The following is a 24,355-nucleotide window of genomic DNA, read 5'->3' as shown; positions in this document are numbered from 1 at the left end:
CCTACTTTCACTCCATTGGTACATTTAATTGTATCTTACATGAATTTCGGGGGTGGGATTTTCTGCACAATACACCACATGTTTCACGGAGGCCGTTGTCAATGGGGTTTCCTGTTGAATGCAACCGGGGTCAGCGGAACCAAAAGATCCTGCCGGTGGGAACAGCTGGAAAGTTCCTGCCAGGGTTTTTCCTATCCCCACTTTGCTCTAATCCCCCTCTCCTTATGACAAAACATTTTCAGGTATCAGACCTAATGTTATCGTTTTATATTTTGAATCTGTGCCTCTTGGCTTAACTGCACAGTATATTTTTAAAACCTTTCTGATCTTTATGTATATCTCTATAAAATCCAGCTGTTAGATGCTTACATTTCAGGCTGAGAAGCCCATATATTTCCACTGTCTCTTCATAAGTCAGATTCCTTTAAGAAGATGGATGCAGAAAACATTTAGGAGAATGGTTCCAACGATGAGGGACTTCAGTTATGTGCATAACGTTTTATGAAATTTTACTGCAACTTCATAGGGCCTTGGTGAAATCACATCTGGAATACTGTGCTCAGTTTTGGTCTCTTTATTTGAAAAAATATATATAATGCATTCACGCCTGGGATGAGGGGCTTATCTTATGAAGAAAGGTGGGCCTATACCCATTGAAGTTTAGAAAAATGAGGCAAACGTTTTTTTTTAACGCAGGCGGTTAGGAATGCTCTGCCCTTCTGGGTGGGACGGGTTACGGCAATTGCACTATGTACTTTGTTTATTGTACAGTCCTTTTGTTTTCTCGTTCTGTAATTCTACTGTTTACAATGTCAAAAAATACCTAATTAAAACTGTTTATCAAAAGAAAAGGATGCTCTGCCCGAGAGTGTGATGGACGCACTTTCAGTCGGAGCTTTCAACGGTAACATTGGTCAAATAGATGAAGAGAGAATATTTGCAGTGCAATGGGAAAAGGGCAGGGGCACATCTGATAATGATCCCGAATTGGGAACTCAAGAAGTATAATTGGCTGCCCCTTGCTGGAGCAGGCTGACAAATTTCTTGCTCGACTGCTCCTGGAAGTGCCCCTGAAAGTGGGAATGTGACGGGGAGCTTTCTAACACTAATTGGAATTCAGCATATTATTAAGGAACACTAAGTTGTAATGTTTTTGTGGTGGAATTTGATATCCAACTTTCAGTGTTCATGCATGAAACATTTTAAAGAAGAATATGCATTTATATTGTGCCCTAGATCGGGGGGGTGGGTGGGGGGGGGGGGGGGGGGGGGGGGGGGGGGGGGGGGGCGATGATCTAAGGCACTTAACTAGGAAATCATTTTTTTCTTAAATGAACCAGTGAAGGAGGGTGACCCAAATCTTGTTCAAAGAATTGAGTTTTAAAGCAAACCTTTAAATGAAGAGAGGAAGAAATTTCAAAGCATAGGACCTAATTAGCCAATGTCTTGCTCACTATGATGGGGTGAAGGTAAATTCACCAGAAGCTTTAGTTCAGGAGGCTTGGATGTTTGAGGTTAGCATTAAGGAGATCATGAAAGGATGTAAGCACTACAATGGGAACTTTTTAAATTTAAATTTAAATTTTGAGGTGTGTGTGGGGGGGGGGGGGGGGGTGTATGTGGACCAGGAGTCAAGAGGACTCGGTGCCGGTTTTGTGTTCTAATCTGTGTTTCAAAAAATATCCAATTCCCAGCTATCCAGACTAATAATCGTTATTATTGTCACACGTACAGTAACACTGCAATGAAGTTACTGTGATAATCCCCAAGTCGCCACACACTGGTGCCTGTTCGGGTACACTATAGGAGAATTCAGAATGTCTAATTAACCTAACAGCACAAGTTTTCGGGACTTGTGGGAGGAAACCGGAGCACCCGGAAGAAACCCATGCAGGGGCGACGAGAACGTGCAGACTCTGCACAGACAGTGACCCAAGCCGGGAATTGAACCTGGGACCCTGACACTGTGAAGCAACAGTGCTAACCACTGTGCTCCGTGCCCCACAAGTGTGTTTTTTTAATTGTATCAAATATACTTATTCTTCTAGGGTGGCACAATGGTTACCACTGTTGCCTCACAATGCCAGGGACCCAGGTTCAATACTGGCCTTGGGTGACTGTGTGGAGTTTACACTTCCTCCCCATGTCTGCATGGGTTTCCTCCGGGTGCTCTAGTTTCCTCCCACAGTCCAAAGATGTGCAGTTTTGGAGGGGTTATGGGGATATGGCTGGGGAATGGGCCCAGGTAGGGTGCTCTTCCAGAGGATCTGTGCAGACCGGAAGGGCTGAATGACCACCTCCTGCACTGTCGGGGCTCTATGGTTCTTCTAGTGGGCAACAGTCTTGCATTGCAGACTGAAAGGGTGCAGTGTTTTACCAGAATTTGAGACTACTTGGCTCTATCTTTGACTTAATTCAAAAATGAATTAATATTACAGTGACTTAAGAATGTGATGGCACCATTTTTTTTAGTATGTTAAAATACTTGCCAGCAACAAACAAGTTTGCAAGTACTCCAACCTTGTGGAAGCGACCTAATTGGAAGCAAGTAGACAGAATTAAATGTCCTTTGCAATTGATATGTTTTGATTACTTCAGAATTTGGAAGATAATTTAGCCATTTCTGCTCTAACAATTGTGAGATTCTGCAATTCTAAGTTCACACTATGTTTTCTGACTTCCAGGGCATTGCACTGGGTGACTCTTGAAATGCTGTGTGTTCCAGTAAATGAAGAAATCCCGGAAGTTTATGAATTAGTTGTAAAAGCAATTACAGGTTTGTTTATTTATTACTGTTAATATGGATACAATCCATTTTTACTGTAATCCCCAAAACAATTTGACGTTTGCTATTACAAAATAAAGACATGTGTTTTCTGCAGAAGTAAAATACTGCAAGAGCTGGAAATCTGCAGTAATGACAGAAAATACTCAGCAGGTCTGGCAGCACCTCTTGAGAGAGAAACAGTTAATATTTTCAGGCTGATGATAGCGCCCAAACACCAATGCAGAGATCCACCGTCATGTGGAATTTCGGTGACAGGGGAGCTGGACAGTCAGAAGTAGACATTCACAAATCATAGGTGTCCATTTTGATGGTCGCTGAACTTGAGCTTGAAATCTGAGTGAGATCTGAAATTGGGAGCCCAAGAAAAGAGAGAAGGAGAATGGGGACGTCGGGGAAAATCGGGGAAGGGGTTCAGAGGGGGCAGATAAGAATTGGGAAAATATGCATACTAGGAGATGGGGATTTGGAGTGAGAACTGAAGAATGGGAAAATCATAGTCATAAGAGTTTTACAGCATGGAAAGAGCCTGTTCAGCCCATCGCGTCCACGCCAATCATCAAGTGCCTGTCTGTTCTAATACCGTTTTTCAGCACTTGGCCTGTAGCCTTGTATTCAGTGGCATTTCATGGACAAAAGAGCTGAATGCCAGAAGTGAGGTGAGAGTGACTGCCCTTGACATCAAGGCAACATTTGACCGAGTATGGCAGCAAGGAGCCCTAGTGAAGCTGGAGTTGATGGGAATCGGCGGGAAATCCGCTGGTAAGAATCATATCTGACACAAAGGAAGATGTTTGTGGTGGTTGGAGGTCAATTATCTCAGCTCCAGGACATCATTGCACAAGTTCCTCAGGGTAGTGTCCCAGGCACAACCATCTTCAACTGCTTCAACAACAACCTCCCATTATAAGGTCAGAAGTGGGGATGTTTGCAGATGACTGCACAGCACCATTCGCGACTCTACAGATAATGAAGGAGTCCATGGCCAAATGCAGCTGGACCTGGACAATATCCAGGCTTGGGCTGACAAGTGGAAAGTTACATTTGCACCGTACAAGTGCCAGGCAATGACCATCTCCTACAAGAGATGATCTAACCATTGTCCCTTGGCAGTCAATGGCATTACCATTGCTGAATTCCCCACAATCAACATCCTGGGGGGGGTTACCATTGATCGGAAACTGAACTGGACTAGCCCTATTAATGCTGTAGCTACCAGGGCAGGTCAAAGGCTAGGAATCCTATGGCGACTAACTCACCTCCTGACACACACACACACACACACACACAACCACCCCCCCCCCCCCCCCCCCCCCAAAGTCTGTCCACCATCTACAGGGCACACGTCAGGAGTGTAATTATTGCCTGGATGAGTGCAGCTCCAACAACGCTCAAGAAGCCCATCCATGACAAAGCAGCCCATTTGATTGCTCCCCCTTACACAAACATTCAAACCCTCCACCACTGACGAACAGTGGCAGCCGTGTGCACCATCTACAAGATGCATGGCAGTAACTGACTAAAGTTCCTTAGACAACACCTTATAAATGCACAACCACTACCATCTAGAACAGGGGTGGGCAAACTTTTCCGTGCAAGGGCCGCATTCAGAAATTCACAATTCACAAAGGGCCGCATAGTATATTAAGTAAAATAATTACTTCACCCGGTTATGATTGTGGGCGCCTCATATAGAACATAGAACAGTACAGCACAGAACAGGCCCTTCGGCCCTCGACGTTGTGCCAAGCAATGATCACCCTACTCAAGTCAACGTATCCACCCTATACCAGTAAGTAACCCAACAGCCCCCCCCCCCCCACCCATTAACCTTTAAAAAAAAAAATTTAAAAAAAAAAAAAAAAAAATTTTTTTTAAAAAAATTTTTTTTTTTTTTTTTTAATGACTTGGTGGGCCGCAGAAATACCTTTGGCGGGCCGCATGCGGCCCGCGGGCCGTAGTTTGCCCACCCCTGATCTAGAAGGACAAGAGCAGCAGGTTCCTGGGAACCACACCACCTGGTTTAAATTAACTTCTAATGATATGTCTGACACTTGAGGTTTTTTCATAGAATTTTGTTTTTCATAGAATTTACAGTGCAGAAGGAGGCCATTCGGCCCATCGAGTCTGCACCGGCTCCTGGAAAGAGCATACTACCCAAGGTTAACACCTCCACCCTATCCCCATAACCCAGCAACCCCACCCAACACTAAGGGCAATTTTGGACACTAAGGGCAATTTATCATGGCCAATCCACCTAACCTGCACATCTTTGGACTGTGGGAGGAAACCGGAGGAAACCCACGCACACACGGGGAGAATGTGCAGACTCCGCACAGACAGTGACCCAGGCCGGAATCGAACCTGCGAACCTGGGACCCTGGAGCTGTTAAGCGATTGTGCTATCCACAATGCTACCGTGCTGCTCATTGTTTACAATATCATTCAAATCACATGATTTGAATTTGAGCTTTATTATGATGCGTAGGTAGTTGCAAGTATTATCTTTCTGTTAAAGTTGACACACAGATTTCTGTCTTCAATGCACATATAACAGATTCTGGGGTTGCCCGGTATTTCACAGTAACAGGCTGACATCTGCAATGCTCTGCTTTCATGGAAAGAAGTTGGTAGCTTCTTCTTAGGCAGTCCCTCAGGATCAAGGATGACTTGTCTTCTTTGGTTCGATAAGTTCTAAGTTGACTAACAAAACCAATACAGACTCCACCATGTGGACAAGCCAATGTTTCAAAGTTTTGAGTTGATGAGCTGCTTGTCCGCTGCCATTGATTTCTCTAGAGGTGCTTGGTGCCTCCTCAAATGCTCCTCCTCCATTTTGGGCTGTTACAAGCCATGGATTCCCATGAGTCCATGGGAATATTGGATCTCTTCAGGGATGCTTTAAGAACATCTTGAAAGCATTTCCTCTGTCCCCCTAGGCGCCCTTTGCCGTGATCAAGTTCAGAGTAGAGCAATTGTTTTGGGAACCTGTTGTTGGGCTAGACAGCAAAGCTGGATTTGCGTGAAGTTCTTTGAAGTTAGAAATATTGACTTGGGAGAGGATTCTGACAGTAAATTGCCTATCCTGTCAATGTATAAGGAGAATTTTTAAGGAACGGTGTTGTTGGCTTTTCTCCAATATCTTGGGATGCCTGCTGTAAATGATCCAAGTCGCCAAAGTGCGTATGAGCGGTGGAGATTCATGCTGTCTAGTAAACCATGACAGTAATTCTAGGTTTGATGGGCCGGTCCTTGAATGTTCTTTTCCTCTCTTGGCCAAAGGCTGAGCTAGAACATTGGCGATGGGGTGGATTCCTTCATTTATGTCTTCCTTTGTTAAGAGAAAACTCTCAAGGTATGGTAAGTGGTTCACGTTTTCCAGGGTCGCGCAGTGGATCAATGTGGTGGGCAATTATTTTGTTGTGCTGTGGGAACAGGTTGAAAGAAAACCTTAGTTTTCCAGATGTTTAGAGTATGGCCCATCTTGTGTGCTTCAGTGAAAGGAGCCAATAATGAATTGGAGCTCCGGAGATCTGATTCCCAAGTGAGCACATAGACCAGCATCATCTATGTATGAAGCTTGGTGACTGAGATGAGACTTACCTAAGTTTTGGAGTGGAGGCGATTAAAAGTTGAAGCCTTGTGATTGAGTCAAAGGTTTTTGTGATGTCAAAAATGCCTTCTACAGCAGTTTGTGCTGCTTCCTGTTTTTTTCCCCTGGATTTACTGTGCGGTGAAGATCATATCTGTATTGTCCCCCTCAGTGGGTGAAATCCAGACTGCAACTCTGGGCGAAGCTCTTTGGCCATTGTGAGGAGACAGTTGAGACGCATCCTTGCAATCTGCTGGCATGACCTGCTCCTCCCAAATAAGAGATAGTGGGTTTGGCAATCATCCAGGTATATATCTCCACCATGCTTTAGGGTTCTGGCTGGGATTTTGTCTGATCCAGAGGCCTTGTTTTTCAAGCAATTTATAGCTTTTTCAACTCTATTTCAGACTGGGCTGGCGCTGAAATTCACGTATATAGTGTACTGGGGACGGGGTCAGGTCAAAGACATGGGGCTGAACTCTCCAATTTTGAGGCTATGGCCACCTGTCTATGCTTGCCACCAAAATGTCGTCGCCAACCCCGGACCGATGTTCCGCCCGGTGGGGGTCTATGCAGCCATGATTATTGCTTTTGTGAGTGAATCTTGCATTTATACAACCAATGAACGTCTAAAAATGCTTCACAGCCAATGAAGTACTTTTAGTGTATTCATTGTTGTAGTGCAGAAAACATGGCAGCCAAATTGGACACTTGGGTTCTCACGCACAGGAGGGTGATAATAACTAGATGATCCGTTCTTGTGATGTTGATTTGAGGATACATATTGCTCAGGAAACTGGGAATAGCTCCCCTCCTTCCTTCAAAATAGTACCATGGAATCTTTTGCATCCACCTGAGGATGGTTCAACCTCATCTGAAAGACATACTTAATTTTTAGGCTGAAGTGGGACTTGAATCTGCAAGTTTGCAACTCGGAGGGGAAAATGCTACCAATTGAGCCACACTGACACTGCTCTTTGGGGTAGAAATGCATCTCTGGCATTGATGCAAAGCTGCAGTATCAGATCCTTTGCAGTCAGTGGAATTATTTGTCACACCAGGTGTATAACAGGCAACTGATCCAATATTACCGCCACTGTCCAAGACAGATTTTCAACCCCTTTTATGCTCTCATGAATTGAGATTTGGCGCCATCAAATGTTCAAACCATGTATTAACCACTTTTTTTAAGGAACAAAAGGAAACTAATCGTGGTAAAACTGGTCTAATAATGTAAGTAATTTTGTGAATTTTTACAGCTGTTATCGAAGTGGATTCAAGACGTGTTCCACGTGACAAATTGACCTGCATCACAAAATGCAGCAAGCAAATATTCAATGCTATAAAGATCACAAAGAATGAGCCTGCTTCTGCGGATGACTTCTTACCCACACTTATCTACATTGTTTTGAAGGCTAATCCACCTCGTTTACAGTCAAACATCCAGTATATTACCCGATTCTGTAATCCAAGCAGACTGATGACTGGTGAAGATGGATATTATTTTACAAATTTAGTAAGTGTTCTGACAAGGCATTTAGAATCCTCTTAAAATGGTCAACAATTTGATAAAGTCAAATTGATGATACTTGACTGATACGACGAATGCACATGAATTGTTTTCTAGAAATTATAGATCAGTGTTATGAACCTGCTGATAATTTCAATTAAATATACTCCCATTTTAAATAGAATGTAATGTATGTAGAGAATTCTGTTGCGTATGCATCTTCATACACCCATGTTCTGAAGCAGTAAGGGAGTTGTACTTCCAACAGTGATCAACTTTTGTCAGTGGCAAAAAAGCAGTACCCACATCCTAAATGAGTGATGGGGGATCATAATGCAATGCAGATACCTTCTGGGCTAATATTGACTGCCCAACAATGTGGGAATTTTCAAGAGAAAAGAGTTGGTCATTAGGTTCCCGGATGAGAACCCAACTACTTGCAATTTGTAAAACTGTGAGGAAAGGCCATTGCAGCACAGGAGTGATAACACTGACCAATAGATATTTTTTATATTAAAACAAACTTTAATTCAAACACAGAATTAGTCACATTAACAACAAATATATAACTTTGTAGTTAACAGTTCTTAAATCAAAGATGGAACTCTAGTGAGATTAGATAGATTATTTTGTTGGTGTAGGCTTGATGGGACAATTTACTTCCTAAATCTGCCACTAAATATCCCAATTAAGCAAACCAATATAGTTTAGATACCACTTATCGGGAAAGTTAGCAGCCAGTAAGGTTTTACTTGCTATTCTTTGTGCATATGGTATTATTCTGTCTCTTCCTACAAGATGTCCTGTGACCTGTTTAACTAGGACCAAATGCCATCTACACCCCAGCGACCTCCAAACCAAAACAATATTCCACTGGCCAGCTGCCTGTAAACGAGTAAATATTTCGATCAGCAGAACACTCCCCCAGATTACTTTTCTTTTATGACACCTTAAACCACAGCTTTGGCAGACATACTGTATGTACTGTACCCAGATTTTTAAAATAACATTACTGCAACAAATATAATAGCTGAGTCCCTATGAACCTCATTTTCAACAGTGATGACCAATGACGGGTCTGCAATTTCATGCACTAGTTCTTTGAGCAATGGAGGAAATGGATCCCAAGCCCGTTCCAGCAACGTTTTATAATTGCTAAAGGGTGCAAGATCAGAATGGGTTAAAACCCCTTAGAATTAACATCATCTGTTTAAAGCTTGTGCATTTTTCCTTAGTTAAGAATGCAGTTAAAATGGAAACGTGACAAATTATAGGTTTGGGATAATCCCTAACCTTTAGTAAATTTATTTAATGCATTATGTTTAGCAAAGTTTTACTTTGGTTCTTGCCTGAGATTTAATGAATGAATTAATGTACAATGCTGCCAAAAATAGTTTGACATTTTTCAAATAATGTTTAAATTATATTTTCTGTGGTTTTTAAATTTGTGACACCTATCTTGTTTTCAGTGTTGTGCAGTTGCCTTTATTGAAAAATTGGATGCCCAATCTTTGAATCTGACTCAGGAAGATTTTGATCGCTACATGTCTGGCCAAGCATCACCTAAGAAGCAGGACTCTGAGGAATGGTCCCCTGACACATGCCCAGGACTCAAACAAATGTACAAAAACCTAAATCTTATTTCACAGCTGAATGAGAGACAGCACAACATCCTGTCAGATGCCAAGCAGCTTGAGAAAGACCTGATTGATTGGAGCGAAGGTGTAACCAAAGAGGTTGAAGACATTATTGAGAAATTTCCACTTGATATCAAACCTAGAGGCCAGCCAGTGGCTGCAATCGATTCTGACAATGTAGAAAATGACAAACTTCCACCACCCATCCAGCCACAAGTGTTTGTTGGCTGAAAGAATTTGAACTGCATGTTAAACCTGAGCGAACTCTGCTCTGAGGTTCAATCTGTTGACTGGTGATGATGGTGCTGGAACATAAATAATGGGAGCACAACTGTGTTCAAACTAATGATGTTGTGAAATGCTTGAAGTAATATTGGTACTTCAGCTGAAAGATATAAATCTAGTGGGGATTTATAACAAAGGCTACTTCAAAGGTTAATGCCTGACCTCTGAATTTTTTAAAGAGATCGTAATTGTAATGTTACAATTAGTACCTCTTTTTAATGTGAAATAAAAAACAGAAAATGAGGGAAACCCTCAGCATGTTGGGCTTCATCCTCAGAATCTTCAGTCAGATGTAGCCTGACCGGCTGAGTTTTTTCAGCATTTTCCATTTTTATTATAGATTCCCAGCACCCAGAGTACTTCACCTTTGTTTTCCCTTTTAAATCTGGCTTGCAAATTTCAAGGTATGTTTTATATTTGCTAAGTTCTGTACAGCATTTTTTTCCCCTGATGTCATCAATAAGAACAGTTAATATTCAGGGATTCTAGTTTAAAGTTGCGAGTAAATGCAAATTGTGTTTAATGCATGCAATTCTGGGAATTTCATCAGTGTTTTACAATCCAATCTATGATTCAGTCTTTAGAGAAATAAATAACATTAATATTTCTTGGTAATCTTAACCTGAGTACAATGTTTCATTGTAAATATCATTTGTTCCTCATTGCACTGCATGTTGATAATTTGGGGTACATTGTAGGAGGGCCCCTTCAAGTAAAGGACAAAGCATTCATTTTCCATTTTATCTCCAGTGTTCTATCATGAAAAAAATAGAAAGGCTGTTTAAATTTATCATATTTGCCAACTCCTTTATTTCTCAATTTAAAAAAACAAATCAGTAATTAAGATGTTCTAGCTAGAGATTGTCCTTGTATGGCCCAGCTGTGAATCTGAAAACGTGCTTGCTGCATTACTCTTTTATGATCTGTTTACAATGGTTTATCCGGAATGTGCTTAATGGGTGTTGAAATCCAAGCAGAGGTCAGGCATTACCTTGACAGAAGAAAAAACTATACACTCTGGTTTGGCTATCTTGTAGTAGTTGTGGTTGCTAAACTTTTCAAATTGCGTATTCGTATTTATCACTTTGACTTAAATCATCGGCCTGTTTTAATTACTTTTTAGTCTCCAGAGCAATTTGCATACAAGGAAACTTATTCTAACAATATTTTAATGGCAACAGTACTTATCTATTTAAATTTTGCCATTGTCTATTTTTATGTTCAGAGATTAAAATATAGTAGTCTGTTGTTACACTACTTCATCACATTACATTAAAGCTCCATGACTCCACAATTAACTTTGTTTTAACTTCAAGTTTCAGTGTAATTAATTTGATTGTTTCTCCATGAGCTGTACGTAAACCTGCATTATATAACCTTTAGCATTTCATGAACAGTCTCTGTCTTTCATTGGTTGTAAAGTGCATTGGGAGGTTCGGAAATTGTGAAAGGTGCTATATAAAAGCAAAAGCAATTTTTAAAAATGTCATTCTAGCTCATGTTGGCTACTGTCAATTGAAGCGGCAAAGAACTTGATGATTGACTTTTGTATCCTGGTATAAGCCAGTATTTACATTTGTAATTGCTGTCCAGTAGCCCTGCTGGAAAGTGTGCTGTGTAGTTGTCTGATGAGGGCAAAATCAGCCTTTGCCATGATTCGCCTGCCCTCAAATAGTGTGATATTTCTTGACACCTAACCTTGTATAAAAATTAACCACTTTGGCAAGGTAGTGAAGAGATAAACATTGGCATTACTGAATGTTCCATGTAGCTTTCATATAGAGGATATTTATAAAATGTTATTAAAACATCTTCCTGAGTTTTTTAACTACTGTTAATAATCAACGGACAACTGCCCATGCTTCTTTCAGGACAAACAATTTTACATAATTTATACTTTTTGGAAAGAATGCATTTTCATTTCTCGTTCAGATTTTTTTTGCATATCATCATAAACACAGACCAGCACTATTGTATAAAATCTCGCTAATTGGTCCATCACCTTATGGCAATGTGTGCACAAAATAACTTGAGGATGAATCTGTTCTTCCCATAGAAGCAGTGAAAATATTCTTATTTATGTTGGAGAACTACTTTGAAACCAAATTACCCTGTTTGTGAGTTGCATAAAATTTAATTATTTAGGATTAGCACACACACCACCTAAATATTATTTGTTGCAACTTGAAATAGCTTTTAACTAGATCTAAATTATACATTTCTAATATTTTTGTGATCGCTAATAATTCAGTAACTTAATCAGTGAAGTGCAGTAGACTTGGCACAGTTGCCACTTGTATTTTAAAAAATTAACTGGTCTAGTACTGTATCATAGGATTTTTAATAATTTCCACAAAGAATAACTGCACTGCATGCACAGCTTGCTGACTTTTTAAGCTTGTACAAACTTTAAGTTTAGTTTGAACCCTTGAGGTTAGACCACATGCAGATAAAGGATAATGTTCATAATTTGTGGAAGTCGGACTTTCAATTTTGCCTGTCCAACTTTGGGGGGTGGGGCATCTATAATTCCCTTCTAGGGAAAGGGCAGAAATGATGGAATTTGCTTTTGAAACAGTCAAAATTGAAATTAAACTGAAAGCGTCTTTATTTAAGAAACATTTCTTGCCCAGCAATTTTTCTTCCTCACTGGGTGAGCTCTGTAGTCAGCATGCACGTCAGAAATATGGCTCATTACACATTACAAGGATTGTTCTTCGCTTATATTTTCCAACTCTCCCATATTACTTGACACTCCTGAGAGTTTAATTTATTTTCATTGTATATAACTTGCACAAATAATACAAGGACAGTGAAAGGTGCAAGATTAAATTTCCAGAATGACATGCATGCATTTAGATGTAAAAGCCCTTCCAAAAATGGCCCAAGTTTTTAAGTAATCAGTTTTGGTCATGCCCTGTGTGCTGTTCTCTAGTGATTATTTTTAATATCTCACAACTTATTAATTTGAGAGATATAGAGTAAATATTAAAATTAACCTTTCATGAATTCTTAGCGGAGCACTTGGTGTTTTCATTTGTGGAAAAGCAGTCTCTCAATAAGCTCTATGATACCCCAAGATTGAGTCTGGGGGAAGCAAATCAGGCACATGCAACTTGAGAAAAACCTTTGTGAAAATTGATCAGAAGAATAAGCAAAAATGGAGTGAAAAACACCAGCTCTTAATCAAAATCTCAAATGCTAGAAAACTAAAATTGGATGTTCTTGTAACTCAAACTGCCACTTCATCAGCTGCCATGTGAGCCAATGTGTTCTGATTTGTACTGCCACTTGCTGATCAAGCAATGGTTTTAATTTGTTGACAGGTCTGTGAACAAGTTGGTGAGATTGCATTGCTTTGCCTTTCCTCGCCCTGGAATCATGGATTGTGCATTCTGCATAACACCATTTGGAAGAGGTAGAACACCATTGTATCACATACTATAAGGGCACAGTATTGGATAAAATCTCTTTATGGGCTGAATTTTGGCTCATTGATCACAGTTTGAACATTATCTATCACTGATGTGTGAAAATTACTATAAAGCTGTTGGCTTCCTGGTCATCTATTGAATTTGGAAATTCAGAAGCGGAACAGCTCCTCAATATCTTAAACACGAATCCTAAAAACCTGGTAAATTGGTGCAACTGAAGTTTCTATTTCTGAATATTTTTCTGTAGCTAAAATCAATGTGATTAAAAATATCATCTATATTGAATATGCCTGTTTTCATTCCATCTTATACAAGTGTTCCAACAAAAATCTGTAGGGAGTCCAAACTGAATATATTTTGAGTGTTTCTACAAGTGATTTTTAAATGATTAGGCAATGACTGTTTATTAGAGGATGAATTGCAGTTTGTAGCCATTAGACTTCACCGATTTCAATACTTAAAATGTGTAATACTTTGGTTTGATGTCGCGATGTGAAAATTGTTCAGAATATTTTGAACCAACTGTAATATTTGAAATCCGATTTGAAGAATATGGTTCAATATTGCCATAATAAAAAAATAAATGGCGTTTGAGAAATTCACATTATTTTTGAAAGTGTCAACTTGATATTGAATTTTGATTAAGAATAGCAATTTTGATCAGTGTTTGTGAGCAAGTGACTGATCCCTTTCAATAACTGCAGAACAAATGCATTGTAGACATGTTACCCTCTTTATATATCTTTGAAGCAAAAGTTAATTAATATTGGACAGAAATTGAATGATTCATTTTTTTCTATTGTTTAGCAAAAGGGAAATATTTTATTAAATGCACTTTAATGGCACATTCTGCATTTTCTTTCCTCAAAACATTTTACAAAATCTCTCTCTTCACTCCCTGCTCACCCCAGAGGAGCTGGAGTAAGTAAGCTTACCCTCTCGATGTGGCTTCCTTATCCGAGGATTGCTAAACACAGCTGAAAGCAAAACCCCAAAAGCTCTTCCAGCCAGGATGGGGATTGTACCACTAGTTTTCTAGCCAGCTGAGCTAACTGATGCTGCTGCACCAACGTTGCTGTTTCAACCCACCTCCTCCCATTATTCTATTTCTCTCGTCAACAATAACTTTCCAGCTCGGTATCAGCAATTTACAATTTAAAAAAAATAAATAAATTTAGAGTACCCAAGTATTTTTCCAATTAAGGGGCAATTTAGCATAGCCAGTCCACCTACCCTGCACATCTTTGGGTTGTGGGGGTTATACCCACACAGACAGTGACCTGTGGCTGGAATTGAACCCAGATCCTCAGCGCTGTAGGCAGCAGTGCCACCCCAGCAATTTGCAATTATAACAAACTTCAGAATTATCCTTCCCATGCCATATATGAGATTATTTGCTTTAAAAAATAATTTGATCTGTTCGTGCTGTTTGATTTCGCATTTTAAAGTGTTTGGAAAATGTCATTTAAGCATCCATCACACACAGTAAACATGCAGCCTATCCTAATTGGTTCTGGATATCTATCGGCACACACTGTTTAAAAATATGTACCCTGAATTACCTTGGTGCCTGTTGGGTTGTGTTGAATACACTTACACTCATCAACACATAGAAAATAAGAGCAGGTGGAGGCCATTCAGCCCTACGAGCCTTCTCTGCCATTCATTATGATCATGGCTGATCATCCAACTCTAGCCTAATCCTGTTTTTTTCCCCATATCCTTTGATCCCCTTCACCCCAAGTGCTGTATCTAACTGCTTGAAAATATGCAATGTTTTGGCCTCTACTTCCTGTGGTAACACATTCCACAGGCTCACCACTCTGGGTGAAGAAATTTCCCATCTCTGTCCTAAATGGTCTGCCCTGTATCCTCAGACTGTGACCCCTAATTTTGGATACCCACACCATCGGGAACAACCTTCCTGCATCTACCCTGTCTAGTTCTGTTAGAATTTTCTAGGTTTCCATGCGATCCCCTCGTTCTTCTGAACTCCAGTGAATACAATGCTGATGATTTAATCTCTCCTCACGTCAGCCTCACTATTCCAGGAATCAGTCTGGTAAACCTTCCCTGCACTCCCTTGAGAGCAAGAACATCCTTCTTTCAGATAAGGAGACCAAAACTGCGCACACTATTCCAGGTGTGGTCTCACTAAGGCCCTGTATAATTGCAGAAAAGACATCCCTGCTCCTATACTCTAATCCTCTCACAATGAAAGCCAGCATACCATTTGCATTCTTTACCGCCTGCTGTACCTGCATGCTTCCTTCAGTGACCGTGTACGAGGACACCCAGGTCTTGTTTCACATTCCCCTCCTAATTTATGGCCATTCAGATAATAGTCTGTTGCCTTGTTTTTGCTACCAAAGTGGATAACCTCCCATTTATCCCAATTCTACTGCATCTGCCATTAATTTTCCCACTCCCTCCAACTTGTCCAAATCACACCAAAGAATCTGCATCCTTGTCACAGCTCACCCTTCCACCCAACTTGGTGTCATAGATATCATAGAATTTGCAGTGCAGAAGGAGGCCATTCGGCCCATCGAGTCTGCACCGGCTCTTGGAAAGAGCACCCTACCCAAGGTCAACACCTCCACCTTATCCCCATAACCCAGTAACCCCACCCAACGCTAATGGCAATTTTGGACACTAAGTGTAATTTATCATGGCCAATCCACCTAACCTGCACATCTTTGGACTGTGGGAGGAAAGCGGAGCACCCGGAGGAAATCCACGCGCACACGGGGAGGATGTGCAGACTCCACACAGACAGTGACCCAAACTGGAATCGAACCTGGGACCCTGGAGCTGTGAAGCAATTGTGCTATCCACAAGGCTACCGTGCTGGAGATACTATGGCCGGTATTCCCCCCCCCCCCGCCGGGTGGCAGAATCGCCGACACCTGCACGCGATTCTCCCCCCCCCCCCCCCCCCCCCCGAACCAGCATTGTGCGAATCGCGTCGGGCCGCTCGGAGAATCTCCGGTCCGGATGGGCCAAGCGTAAACAGCCTAGTCCCGCCGGTGCCATCCACACCTGGTTGCTGCCGGCGGGTACTCGCCGCAAAGGCATGGGGGGGCCTCCGATGGGGTCTGGCATGTGCGGGACCCAAGGCGCCGCGTCTTTTACGCGGCGCTGGGTCTCTGACGCCATGCCGGGGCCCCGCCCCTGTAAATCGCACGGCGCCCCTGCTAGCCCCATGGAGGGGGGAGAATAGGGGTCTGGGAACGGGCACCGACGCCGGAGTAAAACACTCCGGTTTTTACTCCGGCATCGGCACTTAGACTTCCGTTGGGAGAATCCCGCCCTACATTTTGTTCCCTCTAAATCATTAATATATATTATGAATCGCATCAATATAGTCCTAGCACCGATCCCTGTGGGACCCCACTAGGCACTGCCTGCCAATTTGAAAAAGACCCGTTAATTCCTACCCATTGTTTCCTGTCTGCCTACTAGTTTTTTATCCCTCTCAATACACTAGCCCTAGTCCCATGCGTTTTAATTCTACACACTAATCTCTTATGTGGAGCTTTGTCAAAAGCCTTCTGAAAGTCCAAATATACCGCATCCACTGGCTCTGTCCCCCCCCCCCCCCCCCCCCCCCCACCCCGTCAACTCTACTAATTACATTCTCGAAGAATTCCATAGATCATGGATCCATGCTGATTCTGCCCGATCCTACCCTGTTTTCTAAGTGCTCAACTATAAAATATTTGATAATGGATTCTGGAATTATCCCCACTACCGACATCAGACTTACTGGTCTATGATTCCCTCTCTCTACCTCCTTTTTTAAATAGTGGAGTTACGTTAGCTACCCTCCAATCTTTAAGCAACAATGCAACCCCACCACCTTTTCCTTTTTGTCTGTCCTTCCTAAATACTGAAAAGCCCTGGACATTCAGTTACCATCTCTGGTCACCCTGCTGCCATGTCTCTGTAATCTCGATTATATGATACCGGTCAATTTGCGCGATTAGTTCAACTGTTTTAATGCAAATGCTCCATGCGTTAAGGCACAAAGCCTTTAAAATTTTCTTTTTAACATTACTTGCCTCGCTACCAATATTTTTCATTGTGGCCCTGTTTGAATCTGACCCTTGGTTTCTCTGTCTATCACTTTTCTTATTCACCTTTCTGTCTTTTGTTTTTGTCTTTTTTTCCTCCTCCTCTGACTCTTAGCATAGGTTCCCATCACCCTGCCATTTTAGTTCAAGCCCTCCCCAACCACTTGAGCAAATAGTTCCCCTGGACATAATAATAATCGGTTATTGTCACGAGTAGGCTTCAATGAAGTTACTGTGAAAAGCCCCTAGTCGCCACATTCCGGTGCCTGTTTGGGGAGGCCTGTATGAGAATTGATCCGGTGCTGCTGGCCTTGCTCTGCATCACAAGCCAGCTGTTTAGCCCACTGTGCTAAACCAGCCCCTGGTCCTGGACATCCGGCCTTGCCCAGATGTAACCTGTCCAGTTTGTACTGGACCCAACTCCTCTAGAACCAGTACCAATACCCCAGGAGTCTGAATTCTCTCTCTTTCCCCCCCCCCCCCCCCCCCCCCTCCTCACACGCCACGTATTCATTCAATGTATCTTGCTATTTCTACTCTGGCTAGCACGTGGCACTGGCAGTAATCCTGAGATCGCTACTTTTGAGGTCCAACTTCTCAACTTTATTCCTCACTCCCTATATTCTGCTTTTAGGATCTCATCCCTTTTTTTTTTTAACCTATGCCATTGGTACCGATGTGTACAGCGACCATTGGCTGTTCACCCTCCCCCTCCAGAATGTTCTGTAACCACTCTTGAGACATTCTTGACCCTAGCACCAGGGAGGCAACATACCATCCTTGAGTCTCGTTTGCGGTCACAAAAACGCCTGTCTATTCCCCTTACAATTGAATCCCTGTAACATTTGCATTCCCACACTTTTTACTCCTCCCCTCCTGCAGCAGAACCAACCATAATGCACTAGATCCGGCTGTTGTTGCTTTCCCCTGAGAGGTCATTCCCCTCAACAGTATCCAACGGTGTACATCTGTTTTGCATTGGGAATGGTCACAAGAGATTCCTGCACTGACTGCCTAGCTCTCTTACTCTGCTTGGTGGTCACTCATTCCATTCCTGCCTGTGGAGTCAGAGCTTGCGGTGTGGTCAGCTCCGCGAACCCAGTTTCCAGGACCCATGGAATTTAAGTTTCTGAGGGATAAGCAGTCTTCTTTTTTTCTCATGTCCACCGGGTCTACAGCCGTATTTACTTTGTTGTGGTGATAAGTCTCTTCTCCTTGGGGTGAGGGGGCAGGTTACTCGTCGTTCATTATATCGAAGCAAGCTCCTGATTTTGTGGACTTTATGTTGGAGCTGGGCTGCTCTCGGAGACACCTGTGGAGACTAGACATGGTGTTGCTTGCAGATGAGAGTTTTTGTGCGCAGGTATCCTCTGCCATTGAGGAGTATGGTGGTCTCGCCGTCCATGCTCTTGGAGGCCCTGAAAGAGCTGGTTGGGGGGGGGGGGGGGGGGGGGAGAAAGAGTTAAGCGCATAGGGATAAATCTGGGAAGGTGGAGAGGCAAAGGCTGGTGGATGCCATGCAGTACTCGATCGCCCAACGTCAGAGTTATTGGCGGACAGAAAGTTGCAAATGGAGTATGAGTTGTCAATGGATAAGGCAGTGACCCGGTTGTGTCGCTCAAGGGGGACTTTCTATGAGTATGGGGAGAAGGCCAGTCATCTTTTTGGCTCACCAGCTGAGGCAACGGGCAGCCTCCCGAGAGATAGTGCAGGTTAGGGACTCGGGTGGTGGGATAGTTTCTGCCCCAGGGAAGGTTAATGCGGTGTTTGAGGCCTTTTACCATGGGGTGCATGAGTCAGAGCCTCCAGTGGGCGGCTCATCAATGAGACAATTTTTGAATGGGTTGACCTTCCTGGAGGTGGAGCAGGAGAGAAGGCAGGAGTTGGAGACGCGATGGGGCTGGAGGAGATCACGAATTGTATTTGGTTAATGCAGACGGACAAAACCCCAGGGCCGGATGGGTCCTCCCATTGAATTTTGCAATCAGTTTGCTGGTCAGTTGGCCCCACTTCTGCTGGATATGTTGAATGATTTTGTGTCCCGGAGGGTATAGCCAGTCCCACTGTCACAGGCATTGATTTCCATGATGCTGAAGAAGAACAAGAATCCCATGGAATGTGGGTCGTATCGGCCTATCTCGGTAAATGCTGACGCTAACTTGGTGGCTAAGGCGTTGGCAATATGGTTGGAGCACAGCCTACCGGTGGATTTTGGAGGAGCAGACTGGATTTGTTAAGGGCCGGCGGTTGTCGGCTAATATTCAGGGATTGTTAAATGTTAGGTTGTTGCCTTCCTTCGAGACCAAGCCAGAGGTGATTGTTTTGATGGATGCGGAGAAGGAGTTTGGTAGGGTTGAGTGAGGGAACCTCTTTGTGATCCTGGGGTGGTTTGGCATCGGGCCAAAATTTATTTTATGGATTAAGCTTTGAAACAAGGCCCCCACTGCAAGGGTACATACTAATGCCCTGTGTTTGGGTTATTTCCAACTGACCAGGGTTACAAGACGGGGAGCCCATTGTCTCTGCTATTGTTTGCCTTGGCAATCCAGCCGCTGGCCATTGCATTGAGTTTATCTACCTGATGGAGGGAGATAGAGTGTGGGGAAGGGAGCATAGGGTGTCCTTAAGTGCGGGCGATCTGTTACTATATATTACAGACCCTCTCTCTAGGAGGGGGAGATAATGGAGCTGCTCAAGATGTTTGGGTCCTTTTCAGTGTACAAGCACCTAGAGAAGATCAAATATACCATGAGGGGGTTTGTGGAAGGGTTCTACTCGGGTCAGCCTTTCATCTCCTTTTTCAGGGAACGTTACCGTCAGCTGTTGGGGGCGAGGGGCCGGGGTTGTCTTTTTAGTTGGATTAAGGCTTTGGATTTTTATGGAGGTGTTAAGGGAGAGTGAGTTTGGGGTATAGGGCGAGTGCATTTTGGGAATAAGATGGGGCTAGAATTGGTTGTATGGTGTTAAGTTTGTCTTGATGAAAATTTTAGGTCTTTAAACTTTCATCTACTTTTTCCAGTTCTGATGAAACAGATTTAAAACACGTGGCAGGGAAAACGTGGAGTGGAGCAAAATAAATGAAGTGAAGGTCTGTGATCAAGTGGCGGACAGGACAGATTGAATAACAAAAGGGATGTTGGTGCAAGGCAAAAGGGGGAGAGGTGAACAAGAAACAGAAGATGTGTCAAAGGAGTTGTAAGTGGGAAAATAACCAAATCATTTCCAAAATGGCTACCATCTGAAAGCAAACAAAAAAAGGGGAGCAGAGGTTATGACCTGGAATCGTTGAACTCAGTGTTGACCCTGGAAGGCACTTAAATTGCCTAATTGAAAAACGAAGTGCTGTTCCTCAAGCTTACATTAGCTTCATAGAAACAGTGTACCAGGCTGAGGAGTGGGGCAGTAAATTAAAATGGCAGGTGACTAGAAGTTTGGAGTTATGATTGTGAACTAAATGGAGGTGCTCTACAACACGCTCACACAACCTATGTTTTGTCTCCTCGATGTAGAGGAGCTGACATTGTGAGCAGTGTATAAGAGTCATAGAGGTCTACAGTACAGAAAAGGCCCTTCAGCCCATCGCACTGAAAAAACACATTCTTTCATCAGTTTCGCCTTCTGGCTGCTAAAAACGCCCTGGCCCTGCAAAACAACTATTTTTTTTAAAAAGCATGACCCACGCAGTCAAGCACACTCTAACCCCAGGCTTTTAACCCTTAAATTGTCCCAATATTTAGATGCCAAAATTCCTAAAATATTGCAGTCGTCACATTAGGCTCTGCTCGTCCCCTTAGGTTCAGAACATATAAATTCAGACATCACAGTGCAACCTCAATGGAGTTCTGGGAGTTCGGTGTATTGAAGAAGTGAGGAGGGGAGGGAGATGCCCCTTTGCTTTTTCCGACTTTTCACACTGTGGGAATTAGTTCTTGCTCTATTAGAGGGTAAGAAGCTAGCTGTTTGGTGAGTATCTGGTAAATGGTTAAGGTCTATTCCATTCTTAAAGTTTAAAATAGTACAGGGATTTGTGGTCAGGTTATTAAAACACATATAAGAAAGTAAATAATTGAATACAATAATTAGGTAATTAATTGACACACAAGGGAGGCAGGACAGGTGATGTGTCATGGCTGCAGCATGTTGGAGCTTCTAGATACTGGTGTGTAGTCAGGAGCTGCAGCTTGAGATGCTTCAGCTTAGGGTAATTTGAGCTGCAGGCACTACAACACATCAGAGAGGGGCAAAGTTACTTTGGTACTTTGTACCAGAAGGTAGGATAGAGTCTTCTGATTTGGAAGGTGGTCAAGGACATGAGGTTATGACTAGCTGAGGCAGGTAAAGAAGGGGTCACAGAGGGCAGGAGTATCAGCCTCTGCAATTGTCCAACAGGTTTGAGATTCTTTCAGCTTACTTGGATAAGTGTGGGGGTTGAAGGTTGGATCAACTGACTGACAATGGCACTGTTGTACTGGAAGGATTCAGGTGGGGGGGGGGAGGGGGGGGGGTGTAAAAAGAATGTAGTAGTGGGGAACAGTATAGCGAAGTGGGGAACAGTATAGCGAGGTGGGGTTGACACTGTTCTCTGCAACAAAGATAGAGGGCTAGTTTCTCCATTTCTGAGACTAAGTATTGATGCCTACAAAGAATCCATGGACTTTTACGACAGAAAAACTGTCGCCACACCTGGATCGATTCCACTACCGTTGAGGGGCTAGCAGAGGTGCCACGTGGAACACACTCGATTCCACTGAAAAATGATGCAGGATACACCGGGTCCGTGATCGACACTCGGGAGTCTGACAAGCTGCAGCCACACATACACATTATAATCCCCACTCACACTTATCCCAGTGAAAAGATGGCACTGGTTGTGATGGAACTCGCCCATGCAGCTGATGGGTCGGCTGGGGCCAGAGGGCATCCAGGGCGGTGTCCTGGAGGGACACCTAGATGACCTGTGGCACTAGGTTCAAGACGGGCTGTTAGCAGTGTGCGCGGCTGCCTTGCCAGCTACATCAATGGTGCTCCGTGTCCGTCCACCCTGACCCCACAGCCCACCTCCTGGCCATCCCCGCTACTCCCCTGGCCCTGGAAGACGTTCCCTGGCCAGGGGACCAACTGTTAGCACACTATGGCCATTTTGGACACTTTCTGCACCCCGCCTCTCTCTCCCTCAGCAGTCGCCACGCCGGTTTCACGATTTTTAAAAGCAGAAGTGAACCACGCCGTCAGGAACTCGGCCCATCGGAGGCGGAGAATTGCGGAGGCCCTGGAGAATACCGGGTCGGGCCCACTAATATGCAAATGGTGCCTACTGTACATGCGGAGTGAAATGCATTGACGCCGTTTTCGAGGTAACGGACAGTCACTATTTGCCGTCAAATCGGTGCCTGCCATGATTATGGTGTCGGCTAACAGAGAATCCTGCCCAGAGAGTCAACTGGACCATTTGGTGCCAAGGTGTGTGCCATTTTCCCAGACCTGGAAGTCTCTGGATTATTACCTGAGTCACATGCAAATTGGGATAGGGTAAGCTAAATCAGAGAAACAATTGCTTGGCTCAAAGACTGGTGTGGGAGAAGTGGGTTCTGGTTCATGGCTCACCGACATCAGTATTGGGGAAAGTGTGGAGTTCACCATTGGGGCGGTCTACACCTGAACTGTGCTGGGGCTGGTGTTTGGGTGAGCCGCATAACCAGGGGAGTAGAGAGGGTTTAAAACTAAATAGTGGGGCCAAGGGGTCAAATTTGGGAAGATGTGGTAAATTAACGAGTAGAGACATAGCAAGTGAGAAAGGTTGGGGAGTGGGACTAGCTGAGTTATGGTTGCAGAGAACTGACACAGACAAAACAGCCTTCTATGCTGTCACTATTCAATGATTCTGGTGTAGATACATTCAAAGAATTTGATGAACACATGAGGAAGAAGGAAGTGTAAGGGTACCCTGATAGTGTAATCAAGAAGAGTGGATGGTGGCTTGTGTGGAACACAAGCACCAACAAAGATGTGGTGGGCCAAATGGCCTGTATCTGTGCTGTACATTTCTATGTAAAGCTGCCAGCGGGGAATACAAACACCACACTGCATTTCGCAAGCTCAGGACATCACACCCAAGGAATTAATGTTCAGTTGGCCAATGCAGCAGGTTGTTTAAATAATCTTTATTGTCACAAGTAGGCTTACATTAACACTGCAATGAAGTTACTGTGAAAAGCCCCTAGTCACCACATTCCTGTGCCTGTTCGGGTACACAGGGAGAATTCAGAATTCAGGGAGTTAGAAACTGTGGCCCTTTTCGCGAGGCACACTCTGGCATAGTGGCCTTTCTTCCCGCAGCTGCTGCAGGTCGCGGATCGGGCTGGGCAGTGCTGCCGCGGGTGCTGGCTTTGGCCACAGAAATGGCAGGCTGGGGCAGCTGAGTAGCTGGCTGGAGCAGCTGAGTAGCTGGCTGGGGCAGCAGAGTAACTGGCTTTGGCAGCGCAGTAGCTGGGGGGGCCATGCGGCACAGGCCTGGGGGGATTGTTGGTCGGGGGTCCACGATGAGGTCGCGGGGTCCACGGGAAACGAGGTGAGGCTGCGGAAGGAGACTTCCATAGTGGTAGCAGCCTCCACAGTAGTATCTAAGTCCTGGGCCCACTTTTCTAGCAGTCTTTGGCGCACATAGTTAGATCTAAGGCCCGCTACGAAAACGTCCCGCACAGCAAGCTCCCTATGTTCAGCCGCGGTAACGGCTTGATAATTACAGTCATTAGAAAGATTGTTCAGTTCCCGTACAAACTCGGCTAGCGTTTCTGTAGGCCGCTGATGGCGAGTCGTGCATAAACCTCGTTAATGGGCCTAACGTACATTTTGTCCAATATCGCCAGCGCTGCGGTGTAAGAACCGGCCGGATTTAGCTGTGTAGAGATTCTGTCGCTTACCCTCGCGTGCAGTAGGCTGAGTTTTTGTTCCTCCGTTGTTCCAGCGGTGCTGGCTTCTGCCAGGTAGGCGTTAAAACATCTCAGCCAGTGGGAAAAAAATTCCTTAGCCTCTGCAT

The 24,355-nt window shown here is 43.7% G+C and overlaps 1 protein-coding gene across 6 annotated transcripts in view; it reads left to right on the top strand.

Moving 5' to 3' along the window:
• rabgef1 (RAB guanine nucleotide exchange factor (GEF) 1) overlaps positions 1–13,845 on the top strand; it is a 59,272-nt gene extending 45,427 nt beyond the window's left edge. For all 6 annotated transcript variants that reach the window (XM_038814155.1, XM_038814154.1, XM_038814158.1 and 3 more), the window contains 3 exons: positions 2,685–2,776; positions 7,637–7,893; positions 9,357–13,845. In XM_038814155.1, the coding sequence (XP_038670083.1) occupies positions 2,685–2,776; positions 7,637–7,893; positions 9,357–9,755 (748 nt within the window). In that variant the 3' untranslated portion in view covers positions 9,756–13,845. The remainder of the gene's footprint in view (positions 1–2,684; positions 2,777–7,636; positions 7,894–9,356) is intronic.
• Positions 13,846–24,355: the final 10,510 nt, after the last annotated feature.

This window comes from Scyliorhinus canicula, chromosome 12 (genome assembly GCF_902713615.1).
Source record: "Scyliorhinus canicula chromosome 12, sScyCan1.1, whole genome shotgun sequence".
Lineage (NCBI taxonomy): Eukaryota > Metazoa > Chordata > Chondrichthyes > Carcharhiniformes > Scyliorhinidae > Scyliorhinus > Scyliorhinus canicula.
This window is presented reverse-complemented; position numbering and strand designations above follow the sequence as displayed.